This window comes from Etheostoma cragini, chromosome 14 (assembly GCF_013103735.1).
Source record: "Etheostoma cragini isolate CJK2018 chromosome 14, CSU_Ecrag_1.0, whole genome shotgun sequence".
Lineage (NCBI taxonomy): Eukaryota > Metazoa > Chordata > Actinopteri > Perciformes > Percidae > Etheostoma > Etheostoma cragini.
In genome coordinates this window covers 15,944,410-15,958,140 of record NC_048420.1, presented here as the reverse complement: position 1 = coordinate 15,958,140, position 13,731 = coordinate 15,944,410, and the positions used below count along the sequence as shown (strand labels likewise).

The 13,731-nt window shown below is 39.2% G+C and overlaps 2 protein-coding genes across 4 annotated transcripts; one reads left to right on the top strand and one right to left on the bottom strand.

Annotated features, from left to right (window-relative positions):
- The first annotated feature begins 2,342 nt into the window (after positions 1–2,342).
- prcc (proline rich mitotic checkpoint control factor) lies at positions 2,343–7,543 on the top strand. Of its 2 annotated transcripts, XM_034892212.1 has the most exons (8): positions 2,345–3,156; positions 3,251–3,304; positions 4,207–4,565; positions 4,608–4,737; positions 5,360–5,452; positions 5,601–5,747; positions 5,844–5,909; positions 6,860–7,543. In XM_034892212.1, exons 1-8 carry the CDS (start codon positions 2,854–2,856, stop codon positions 6,944–6,946), a joined length of 1,239 nt encoding a protein of 412 aa, XP_034748103.1. In that variant the 5' UTR covers positions 2,345–2,853; the 3' UTR covers positions 6,947–7,543. The 2 variants fall into 2 exon arrangements, with proteins under 2 accessions (XP_034748102.1, XP_034748103.1); XM_034892211.1 differs by having other exon boundaries at positions 2,343–3,156; positions 4,207–4,737.
- A 1,350-nt stretch (positions 7,544–8,893) lies between these two features.
- On the bottom strand, positions 8,894–12,955 carry mrpl9 (mitochondrial ribosomal protein L9). Of its 2 annotated transcripts, XM_034892214.1 has the most exons (8): positions 12,683–12,955; positions 11,588–11,747; positions 11,331–11,455; positions 11,171–11,224; positions 10,924–11,025; positions 10,703–10,786; positions 9,232–9,435; positions 8,894–9,195 (listed from the first exon to the last, which is right to left on the bottom strand). In XM_034892214.1, the coding sequence occupies exons 1-8, from the start codon at positions 12,767–12,769 to the stop codon at positions 9,079–9,081; spliced, it is 933 nt and encodes a 310-aa protein (XP_034748105.1). In that variant the 5' UTR covers positions 12,770–12,955; the 3' UTR covers positions 8,894–9,078. The 2 variants fall into 2 exon arrangements, with proteins under 2 accessions (XP_034748105.1, XP_034748104.1); XM_034892213.1 differs by having other exon boundaries at positions 9,039–9,435.
- Between the last annotated feature and the right edge of the window lie 776 nt (positions 12,956–13,731).

Below are 13,731 nucleotides of genomic sequence, written 5' to 3'. Positions count from 1 at the left end.
TCAGTGTTCCATTCCACACCATTCTGACTACTGATACTGATGAATTCAGATTGATGAAGAAATTATAACTAAGCATTGCACATTCCATTATCCCCTGACCAGAAACCATGCATTACGTTTCCAACATCCATGATGCTAAAGTGTGTAGATTTTGTGGTGATAAAAATGCAGGAGGCCATTATGATTTATATATTTATCGATCCTTCTCAATAATCACAACTGAAACAAGTTATCCTACTTTACACACGGACAATCTGTCCTATATCTTGCTCATTGAAGGCACTGCACCAGTATCCGACATGAAATAATGGCATCATTCATCTCTGATCTGTTTGGTTTTTGCTGCTGCATTGGAGGTTTGTGGCAGGGGGGCTTGTTTTAGTGCAGGGTCTTGCCTCAATCTTCCTTCAGTAATGTCTCTATCTGATCCTTCCTGGTCCACTATGTCTGCCATATATACATTGCTGCTCTCACACCTTAGAAAGTTATTCAGAGCACAACAAGCCAGGACGATGTACTCCACTGCTGACAGTGTCTTGGATGTTGATGGTGGTTAGCAAGACACAGAAGCAGTTGACCATGATTCCAAATGCATTTTCCACAACCCTCTAATCTCGCAACAGCCTCTAGTTGAAGATGCGCTACTCTACAGTGAGTCTGTAATTTGCATATGGCTTCAACAGGTAGTCTGTCAACGGAAAGGCCTCATCTGCCACAATGCAGTATGGAGACAGCTGGTCAAAACCTGGAAGTGGTGCACCCAAGCAATTTGGGAAGTTCCACAGAGACATGAATCCACTGGATAACTGCTGCCACTCATGTGCTGTGTCTGGGCAATGAAAACAAATGAGAAAAAAAAGTGAATACCAAATGCTGATCTGGTTTATCAGAAAACAGAAGCGTCAGAAAAAAACAAAACATGCATGTTTACAACAAAAGTAGAATACCAACAGCGTGCATATTGTATTGTACAGCTCATTGACTGATGTTGACACAAGATACAGTTTATCACACATAACTTCAGGTATTTCTCTCTTAAGACCTGGTAGATGGCGTCACAGGTTTTAGGAACGATTTTCAGAATTGTGGAGACACCCATTTGAAACAGAATTGAAAGACACTTGAAGCTTTCCCCTGCAATTATAAACAAAAACATGACATAGTTAATTATACGGAAGAGTTCCTGTACAAATTCAGAGAAAGGAACCAAAACACTGAAATAATAAAAGAAACAAAGAGCTTACCTGTTGTGAAGAAGCACAGTGTGACCATCAGACGTTATATAATCACGTTAGTTGCTGTTGCACCGCTGGATATTTGGTCTGGCAAGTTCCTCCAACATGTGGAACTGGGCATGAATGAGCCAAACTAATTTTTTTTTTTTAAATCCTCTGGCTTGTCCATCTCCAGTTCCAGACACAAATTCGGGAAAGCTCCTTGAGTCAGTCGCTGTGAGATCCATAACTTCACCCACAACTCACGGGTCATCGAACACTTGGAAGTTCTTGAGTGAATCCAATGGTCTGCAAGCTTCCGGCTGAGTTGCTTGAGTTGACTTGTGGAGTTGTTTTTGCCAACGAAAATAAATTGTAAGTTATAATGCTTTTTGCAGCTAAGATGGCTAAGACTATATTAGTTAATGTTGCAAGAGGTTGGTGTGTGGCGCTCTTAACATTTTAGATTGAATTCTAGTAGGACTCAACTGATCCGAGTTAATGATACTAGACCAGTGTCTAACAGGTTTATTTTTGACTACTATCAACACTCTGATGAAAACAAACTGACGACAGCATGCTCTGTCTTTACTTGGTCTAGAGAGATTCAGTTTTTCGTTTTTTGCACTTTTGTTTGACTGACTTGGGCAGACGGGAGACGACCATAGACAGTTAAAGAAAGGATCCGACTGCGTTTTATGCCAACAGACTTGGCACCCTTGTTTGACCTTTGAAACGTTTGACCAGAACTGCGTTTTTAAATTACTTGGGCTTTTTGTGTTTTATTTATTCAGTCATTCAATAATCCTTTCTGTGATTTTTATTGTTGAATCTGAAGTTCTAAATTGGGTTTCAAAGCCTTCTTCAAACAAGCAAGAATAAAATGGGGCACGTGTCTATAGGATTTTGTTGGCCTAAAATGTAGTCAAATTTAAACACATAGGGTTATGTCTAAATAATACTGGAATTGGCTTATAATACTAATAAAATATTTGCTGCTGAATTAGATTTTATTACGTTAAATTGATGGGCTAGCTACAAATTACAGTCAATGGTTATACACACTTGGTCCGTTAGGGGCGTTAATGCCCTGAAGTTGTTTACCAATTTGTAATAAATAAAAGAAGAAGAAACAGGCTGCGCAGAAAGCTGCGCAGTTGCCTTTTCTATGATCATGAACGATCGAGGCGAATGTTTTGATGGAGTCTAGGGACTAACAAAGCTCCGTTTTGTGCTGTTTAATCACACCCGATGCACCATCCGATGTCGTATTATGTGAAGTAACAAATCTGAGACGAATTTAGTTTGACGAAGCAGGAAAGTGCCAATTAGCTAATACGTTTGCTGCGGCGGCCTAGCTAACGTTAGCTAGCGCTGTGAAGTTGGGACAATCCGTTCATGCAATGAGCTTACCGTGAGGCACTCTTTTTAACCTGCGGTGTTCTTGTTACTACAGCCCCACTCGTAATTATTTCATTGTCTTTGCGGCTATTATTATCTAAGATTCTCGTACCTTTTAATTGAAGTAAGATTTTTTTGAAAAGTGTGATTACGGCATCTTGAGACCAAATCCAGGGAAAGTGGTTATCCATGTCCACGAGTTCTTGCAGATTAATCCTTTTTAATATCAGCAGCAAACATGTCTTTAGTCGCCTATGGCAGCAGTGATGATAGTGACTCAGAAGAAAACTCCGCACCACAGAGCAAAGTCAGCACAGGAGGGCTCTTCTCACTCCTGCCTGCTCCTAAGACGCCTGTATCGGCAGGAGGAAACGTTTGGCCAAGAAAGGAGACAAAAGCGAACTGTTCAGCAGGGGACAACACGTCAAACTATGACCCAGATCCTCGGCCATCTAAAGGAGTCTTATTTTCTAGTCTGCCAAAGCCGAGGAAGCGAACAGAGCCTGTCAAGATCTCGGTACCACAGATCCAGAGACGGGATGTGAGTGCTGAGTTGTGTACAAACGTTTGATTTTATATATAGCTCCTGTGGATTTTAATCTGGTTGTAATTCATAATCTAATTCTTGCCCGCAGTCAGACTCTGATGATGATGAGGATGAACCAGCAAAGAAGAAACTACATCCTCAGGTAAGAGGATCATTCACTGTCTGCGGTTACATTCAGTCACCTCAATTGTTGCTCTTACCCGGGTTGGTTTTATTGAAGATGGTTTATGCATAGTTACCCTACACACACACACACACACACACAGTAACACAAACACAAACAAGTATAAAAACTAAATATTAAGGAAAGAAATTTAGAGACACACAACAAATTATCTTAAAGGCAAAACTACATTACAAAGCATTACACGTCGGTGTGGAGTTAATATCCAACGTTAGCTAGTTCACAAAGACCGAGAACAAAAAAATATATTTAACATTATTACAAAAAGATGTAAAACCTCAAGATTAAAAACAAACATTACCAACATTTTCTGAACACATGACGTTAAAGCGATGCTTACCTGTTGGGGATAAGCATTCTGTTTTTCTTGTTGTACACGTTCAAAGTGTTCTTCTGGTTTTAATCAACACTTATACCAGTTTAGAATATAATTTCCATTGGAGCTGGGCAATATATCGATATTATGATCGTGATATTACACTAGCGATCGTCTCAGATTTCGGATATTATAACATGGCGGTGGGGTCTTTTCCTGGTTTTATAGGCTGCAGTAGAGTAAATTGATGTCATTTTCTGAACGTACCAGACTGTAACTGTTATTAGCCTTTTCCCACTTAGTCATTACATCTACATTTCTGATGATTATGTATCTAAAATCTCATTGTATATATATTTTGGGAAAGCATCAAAAGTCAACACTACAACATTGTTGCAGTATAAATATTTCAGTATTTGGTCCAAAATATTGTGATATTTGATTTTCTCCATATCGCCCAGCCCTGATTTTGTTTGAAACAGAGCTTGCTCAGCGTGGATGCCCAACATATGACATTTCCCTACATATATCTTCCCTCTTCCAGGGTTCAGGCCTTTCCTCCCTTCTACCACAACCCAAAAACCTGACCAGAAAGGAGATTGAAAGACCCCTGATTCCCTACACACTCACCAAGCGCCAAGAACCCAAAGGGCCCAAGCCGGGGACACCAGCTCAGGGTCTGCTTGGTTCTAGTGCGTCTCCCTCTGCAATCAAAGCTGCTGCAAAGTCAGCCGCCCTGCAGCTGGCTAGACAAATAGCCACTGACGACCAGGATAACGAGGAGGAAATCACCCCACAGAACTACTTTTCTCTGGGTGAGAGCTCCCAGCCTCTCCCTTCAGTCATCCCAATCTTAGACCCTGAGCCATCAGTCCCCGCAGAACCTCTTGCACCTGCACCTGCAACCGCACCTGCACCCACATCTGCAGATGCAACAGCACCTGTAGATGCAGATGAGCTGGGTCAGTCAGATGCCCCTCTCGACTTTGGAGGGAACCATGAGGGAGCTGGTGCATGGGGAGGTCAATATCCTCAGTTTGAACAGCCCATGGCAGGACCAGAAGCTCTCCCTCAGGTAATCATGACTCAAAGTATTTCATACTATAAACATACATGTCAGTGGCCTAAGATTCAAATTTACTTGAGTAATTACATTAACTGAAGTATGTGTGAATACGTTAACAAAAACCCAATCCAGTTCTACAGCCCTCTTGTTAATGCTGGATTATTTTATTCGGTTTATCAGATCTGATTGCATTCATGGAAGCCTTTACTAAATGACTGATTGAGGCATGCATTCACCTGCACATCATCCAGTCACATGCTACAGATACTGTTTACAGTGTACACACACTCACAAATACAAGTAGAGCACCTTAACATTCATAAATAATACCAACAAATATACATGGAGGCTAAAGAGCCAACGTCTTGTCTTTATAGCCTCAGGTCTGTCGAGGTTTTGCAGTGAAATCCTTGTTTTGCCATACAGAAACATTAACCATGTACAGTATCCATTAGTCAGCACAGAAGGGCTGTCAGCATCCCAGCACATTACCGGTTACGGGAAAGCCCGAGGTCTCCTGACGCAAATCACAAAATCAACCAGTCCTATGATCAACTATAAACATTATAGAGAAACCAATGGAAATGCAACATTACTTTAAGTGACATCCCAACATTTTCTCTTTTGACAGGGATATTATAATGAGACATACTACCAAGATCCTGATGCGGAATCAGCAGAGACTGAAGAGCCTGGCAACTCTGCCATGTTTGATGATGAAGCGGTTAGAAGTTTGCTGCTTCTTCTATCTATATTGTTTTGCTATTTAACTCCATACTTAATACATAGGGCTAATTATTGATAATTTGAGCAGCTGCCGGTTAAAAAAAACGTTCTTTAGCTGATATAAGCATTTTCTGTCTGTTCCTCAGTTCATGCGGCTGCAAGGGAAACGGAATAGGGGCAAAGAGGAGGTGAAGTTTCTGGAGATCAAGGGGGACGACCAGCTCAGTGGCAACCAGCAGTGGATGACCAAGAGCATGACGGAAGAGAAGCAGGCCCGTCAGTCCTTCAGCAAGGTGATCTGACTAGATCTCAAGTCTTAGCCCATTTTGCTAAGAAATGACACTACAACACATACTATTTCGTATCATCCACTTTTCTTGTTTCTGCAGAAAAAAGGAGAACAGCCTACAGGACAACAGCGACGCAAGCATCAGATAACCTATCTCATTCACCAGGTGAGTGCTGCTAAAGCCCATACTCTACTTTAACATATTTATGTAATGTAAATTCTGTCATCTCATCATGTTTGCCACGGTCTGTGGGGACGTCTGTGTAGTCTTTAAAAGGCTACATTACAGTTCTTTTGACAGACACAAACAAACAGAATATATTGTTGCTAAGGAAAGAGCTTCTAGTGGACCGACCTGGCAAAAGTTGTTTTGAAAGTGATACAGAGCATGGTGTGAGTCATGGGGTTTCTGTACCAACCAACACATTCAGCTCCAAGTTGGTGGCCGCCATGCTTGTTTTGTATAAAAACAAACATCGAACATTGTGTTGCTGCAAGATGGCGAGCCTACACGAGGCATTCAAACAGGCTAAACATAGTTGCCACTTTTGTTAACTTTGCCTGTAGCTTTTTGTTTAACAATGAGAGTAATTGGCTATACAATCATGTTGGATGTTTTATTTTTACACACCCTGGATGGTAATCAGAATTGTGCACAGGGTGGGGATTTTTTCATATTGTTAAGCTGGTTGGTTATTATAGCTCACATTTTGTCTGTGTTTTTGCATCTCTAAAAGCAGGTTTCCTCCCAGATATCTGCACATTACATTGACTGTCGACTGTATGCATAATTGCACATTTTTAACTCAAATTTTGCTGCTCTTATTATCCTCATTGTATATATGTTCTTATTTTTTAAATATTGTTTACTTGAATGTTATGTTTTTCTGTGGACTAAATTGGTTAAAAAATGTCTTGTCACCGTGGGATAGAGGGAAACGCAATTTTGATTTCTTTGTATGTTTTGACATGTGAAGAAACTGACAATAAAGCAGACTTTGATATCTCTGCTAGTCTGAACCCCATAGTTAGAATTGCATACAGTGTGCACATCCCACACTGTCAACACTGAATCTGGTTTCCTCTCCTATCTTACACAATACTTTTCTTTCACAGGCAAAGGAACGTGAGCTGGAGCTGAAGAACAGTTGGGCAGAAAACAAGCTAACCCGCCGGCAGACACAGGCCAAATATGGTTTCTAAATGTCATACTGTGGACTATTGGTGCTGTGTGGACACCATGCATCAGAAAGTAGAGTAGAGCTTTCCAGATTTCCCTACACAATGAGGGAAACTTGTTCGGGAAGAAACTATACACACTGTAATACAGATTTTCTTTCCTGCCCTCCTGTATTTATGTTGAATTATAATCAGTAGTTTTTTTGGTCAACCGTTTCATAAGGTGTAACTTCTGTACGGAAAATCCAGCCACAGCCGATTCCTTTTACAGTTAATGTAGGTTCTGTACATACAAATAAACCCTTGGCAGAGTGACCCTCGAGTGGCCATTATACAGTAAATGTTTTCCTTTGAACATGTATGCATATTCATTGCAAACCTTGATGTGTGAATCCTTTTGTTATTAATACAGATGACTCTACAACAGGTTTGGTTCTCTGGCAATTACACAAATGTTAGTAAAATGTTGACGCAGAGAAGTGAACCGGAGTCCGTCAAAAGCTGTGAGGCAATACATATTTATACGTTGATTCAACAACTTTTGTAATGTAAAATAAAGGTGATATTGGAATGCATATGCTGCAGTTGCTCGTAATCATTAAATTAAGGATGTAAAAGTTGTCCAAGTTGCTTGTATTTCATCCTTATTTGTTTTTTGTTTCATTTACTTTATGGTTTTAAATTGAAAACTTTAAAGTCTGGAAAGAGCATACCTGCTACTACATCTGTTCTAAGGATGTTTGGCATAAATAAATTGCCAGAGAACCACACATGCATTTCACTTTCAGCCGGTTCTTAAGCTACCATCAGGCCAGAGAAGCATCAGATTTTAACATGAAACATGAACTTAGTTTTTATACCTGGCTGTGTCCAGCATGCATCTTAAAGATTGAGGAATTTTCTCCTAAATACCAATGACTTTTCAGTACTGTGCTATTGGCAGTGAGGTAGCCCATTTAGCCTCTCAAAGACGCCCTAAATGGCAATCACATTCATTTCAAACTGATGTTTTATTTTAGGTGGTTGAGAGGAGGCTGTAGCTTTTTCTTTTTGCTGCTCCAATTTTAGGAAGATTCTGCCGTCAAAATTAATTTGTGTATGTGGCTTTTTTTCTGCCGAGAGAGACAGAATAAAAAAAACTTAAGGGAAACTGCTATAAACTGTTTAATGTGGAGATACAAAAATACTGCCAATCTATTCATCTTTGAAAAATATTGAAGATTTCTGCTTTCTCTCTTTAATGTGCATATCGTCCTTGCATCAATCTTTCCCATTCAGCAAATAAGCTTTTTAAATGGCTTTTCACTGAAGCACGGACATTTATTCAGGCTCTAATTATTTCCCCCTTTAAAAAAGCAATTAGAAGTTCACCCTCCAATGTGTTAAGTTTTTCAAGCAGAAAATAGAATAAAAATGTTAAGTTGTGAGTCCAGTTGTTAAATACACTGTATATCAAGACACATGAATTCTGTAGAGAGCTTCATATGTTTTATCTCTGTGTGGCAGCAACATACCTTAAATATAGCTTCCATATTTCATAAATATGTAGAGCTTGTGTCCGAGAGTATTTATACACCTGGCAGCCCGACACAAGTAGCTGACAGTCTGAAGACATATCCTCACACATAACTTAGAGACTCACAGACTGAATGCTACTTGTGCGAGCTCCAGCTTTTTATTTTCCTCCACACCTTGGACAGTGCAAAGGGTGTTTGGATGACATAACATTTCTTTAAAATACTCTCACAGCACTCCCTAGTTATTTACATATCCATTTAATTATCTTAACGTTGATCTCATGTTACGATTAACAAAGCATAAAACTGTATTAGGGACTGACATTTCAATTTTAGTGACCACCATGTTTGACGGCAATACTGGGGAAAACCTTTTTTGTTTATACTATAATTTTGTTATGCATGTTGTGCTGTTAAAATTAATAAATATTTGTCTTTCCTGGGTCAATACAACTGGGTAGTCTTTCGTTACGTCTGCTATGTTAGACATACGGTAAGATTACAAAAGAGCAGTTTATCAAACTATAATTTAGAGTTCACATGTAATTGTAAGTTTGTAATTGTAAATAATTTAATAATGACGCAGACAAGTGTTTTTGTGCATGTATAATGTGTATTATAGGTAAACCATATACATGTTCATTTGGAGTCATCTTTTTTCGGGCTGTCACTTGGTGGTGCTGTTGTTTCTTGACTCATCCGTGTACTTGCTGCAGTTTCATCTTGATCAGCAGGGACTCCTGCTAAGGCTGCAGTTTCACTAACTTGACTCCCAGAGTCTTTACCCGCTTCAGCTTCCACTGTAGCATCAGAAAAGGGCTTTGCAGCAGCTTCCCCCTCAGCAGCAACAGAAACCTCCTCAGCGGCAGGTTCTGAGGCGTCTGTGGTTGCCTGTTGTTGCTGCATTTTCGTTTTCAACTGTCGCTGATAACTTGCAGACGGGTCTTCATATGGCACCAGTGAAATGGGGATGCGAACTGTGTCCATTCCATTAACCTGAAAGAGAAAATTACATAATGTAAGCAGGGATGGGAATAACTGCGTTACTATTTTACTATTACTCTTTCAATTTTACTAACGCTGGTACTGCCTAAAAATGCTGCGCGTTTCTATAAATTAAGCTGTTTTTTATTTTAATCAGACGTGTAGGCGGGTGTTCATAAGCATGCATACTCGGACACACAACGAACAACACAAGGGAGCCAGTCAACGAGAGACAGGTGTTATGAAGTCAAGGAGAGGGGGGACTTTTACTGCTAAAGATTTCCCACCTTGGTCAGAAAACATAGGCACTATGACTCTAGAGTGGCTACTCACTCCAAAGCTAATTTCACACACACACACACACACACACACACACACACACACACACACACACACACACACACACACACACACACACACACACACACACACACACACACACACACACACACACACACACACACACACACACACACACACACACACACACACACAATTTATTTTGCTACAGTGCTAGACAAGCATTATTTAATTTTGGCCTGTTGAGGGGCAATACATTTCAAAAGTTCCAAAACATCTATGTTGTTATTTGTGTCGATCCACTAGACATAATATCTACATACATGGCATACTCTCACTTGGTCCCACAGCAACATTAAAATACTTTAGATTTGTGTACAGGTTGTTAATAATGTATTAAGTGTCCATTTTATTATATTATTCAGATTTATCATAAATAATTGAACATGCACATTTTTTTTAGTTCCATTGAAGAGGGATGGAGATAGGGTCACATTTGAGCATTTAAAAATGTACTTGAAAGTAACAGTTACTTTCTGAAGTAACCAGTTACTTTTATAGTTTGCAACTGAGAATCTAATTTAGTTACTTTTTGTAAGTAACTGTAACTACTTACTTTTTAAAAGTAACTTGCCCAACACTGAATGTAAGTAGTCTGGTCTTTGGTAGAATAACAGGCTTAAGCTGCTTCTGTTTAATGAGGTTTTTAATGGTTTCCGGGTGTGGGAGGGTGACATGATGGAGAAATAGTAACAAAACGTTAAGAATCAAGGTAATTCTCTACTATCAACATGTGTTTTTCTTGCAACATGCAGTACCCATCTGTAAACAAACTCAACGTTTAACATTTTTAACACTAGTTGGTTGGAATACATTTCTACTAACCACAAAAAACACATCCATAGTGTGGAGCTACACTTGCTGCAAATGTTTGATAATAAAATTATGCATGTGAGGCACTAAAAAAAACATTTCTTACCGTAACTTGACACCAGTAGTCACCGGAGTCCTTGACTGACTCAAATGGGAAAGTGAGTGCATGAGGTGGCACAACAACTCCCAGCTAAGGAAAAGTTTTATTAAAGTAAATAAACAATGAATTTTATATTCAGACATCTTTGTCCTGTTTGACATAAAGTAAGTGCAGAAGCACTTGATGTCAAAAAAGTCAATAAGAAGAGAAAAAAAGGACGGCTGTACCTTCTTTTGAAACTGCCTGCGGACAACCTCTTTAGTGAGCTGGAATTCATCAGAGGGCATTTTCAATATCTTTAACTTGGAGCGTTTAAGGAACTCCACTGTCTGTATGGAAGAAAAAAAAAACATCAGGAAACCTTTGTTAAAAAACTGACAGGTGTCTGAATGTTGTTCCTTCCATCTCTCGACTCCAGCATAGGACCTAAGTAGTAAAAATCTGAAAACAATTAAATGCTTTTAGATAACGCACCAATTGTCCAGTGCGCGTTTGGATTCTTTCCTCTGGCTTCCCCTCACGCAGAAGCTGTTGTTGAAACAAGGTGACAATGATTAACAGCTACACATTGCTATCCAATATGTGGGGACATAAATGGCATAATGGCATTAATGTCTTAAAATGAAGTACACACTCTTAACTCCTCAGCAAACATCTGTTTGTTCTCTGGCGATGGATACACAGCGAGGCCTTGGAGCAGCAGCTTGTTTCTGCCGACAGACTTTCTCACGAACACAGTGTCTCCTCGTCCACCGAGCTCTGTAAGGACAACGCCATTTTAATAACGACTTCCACTGGTGCAACAAAAATTAAATTAAATAAACAATTTTCTTCCTGTACAGCTCTGAAGTCTGAGGTTTATGTGATCCGTTGAGGGTTGTAGATCCTTACTGGGTACTGTCTGAGTCAGGATGAGCTCCATTTTCTCCTTGGGAGCATGTTTGATGTCTTCAACCAACTTGTAGATTCTGTGTCTTCGAGGGTGAAGCCTTGGCGGACTGCCTACTTTAGATAAGGGCACCTGCCACCAGCGCTCCACCACAACTGTATTCTGTGGAAAACATCCAGCACACACTTTTTGTTTTTTATATTCAAATTTTATTGAACAATACGGACAGTAGAAAGAAACATATACTGTACATCTCAGATGTCTATGTTCTAAAAGAGCCAGGGGGTTACTAAAGAAAAAAACAAAGAAAAAAAATAAGCAAAACGCTTCATACAAATATTCTGTAAAGCTTACAGAGGTCATATGATCTAACAGCTATCTTGTTTGTACAGGTGGAAATGGAGGCAATGTATTGTTTAAGACTAAGAGCCTTGGCTTCTTTTTCAAAACCTTCGATTTATGCAGATAAAATTTGGTTAAAATAATAATTAGATTTATTGTGTAATACTCAGAATAAAGCTTTCCATTATGTTGAGTGAATCTCCAGCACACACTTTATTTCTGTATTATGTCTTGTAGCCGTCACCAAACGTCAGTGTATGTTAGTTGTGCATGTGGGTTCGTTATCTTTGTTTGTATGGCTCTCCAGCAGGACAGCAGTAAGAAAAGGGTAAGAAAAGGTGGGCCAGGATGTTCTTATGGACCCAGCTCTTTAGATTTTACCACTGACAACGATCTGTTTGTAAAATGTCATATATAAAAGAATATTGCAAAGACAGCTATTTTTATTTAAAGATCACATCGATTGACGCTGACAATGTGTTGATACGGTAAATTCTAAAATATATTGCAGGGTGCTTGTGTCACTTTTAGGCGAATTAAATATCTTAGGGTTTTGGACTGATGGTCTGACCAAATATAGGATTTATAGACAAAGACTCAGGGAAGATATGACGGATCCTTTTATCTACTTTGTGATATTTTATAGACTTAAATATATAATCAACAGATTAATTAATCACGGTCCTGAGTTAAATCAGTTTCAAACCCTGGCAGAATATGTATTACTTTGATTAAAAAAGTGCAGAGACACTTACCTGAGCAGGACTCAGAGAGAAGGTCCTGACAGCCGGCTGGCTGAGCAGGTCTTGAAGGACACGGCGGCCTGAGCTCCACATGTTCATTAAGACCGTAATTCACCACTTTCAATTATTCATATGAGATCAATCACAAGAAGTTCAATGCTGTCTGGCCGTAGGCACATCCAACATTAAATTACTCCTCAATCACCGGTCAAATAACAGCAGCATGTATGTTAGCTACAAGCTAACTGGAGTTGTTTGTGTGACGTAAAAGGACCCCACCGTCTGAATTAGTAGTCGCGTAAAAAGCCTGAACTAAAAGTGGTCACGTTTGAAAATGTCAAAATCTGTTTTGTAAAAATGAAACTAAGGTGACTCAATCAGAATGTTCAGGCTGTTCGGTAGTTTTCTTCTCTGTGTGTACTGAATATGTTTACATTTTAAATGCAATTCATTTAATAGGTTATGGTCAATTTATAACCATGGTTCATGACATAACAAAAACAAATAGGAAACAAGCTTATCTTTGGTCTCTGTACTTTTTTTTTAAATGCTGTAGCAATAAGTTACTCTTTCTGGATTGCAGAGAAAGAAATAGCCAGCAATTCATCATTGCATTCAGTAGCCTGTGCAATAGGTTGTACATGGGTCTATATATGTAATTCATCCACCAAAAATGCATACAATGTGCCCTATTATAAAGCACTTTAACACCAGCTGAGAGTCTTGTCTTCGCGAACCTTCAGTGGTTTGGGTTCTTTTCCCTTTTGATGTTGTGATGGAGGCTATTCCACAATGTATCAATGACATCACGTTTCCCATGTTTCAAGAGCTACACACTTTTGTCTTAGCACAGACAAGACAACCAAACAATCCTTGAGTGCTTAATAGTACCACAGATTTATTAAAAACATCAGTTATGTGAAATATAGGAAGTGTTTTTCACACAATTAAATCACGCAAACAACATATCAAACTTTTATTTACAAGCCATTTAGCACACTATATTGTTATAATAATATCATATTTAGTGGTGCAATCAAGAAAAGTTATTCCTCTGCAGA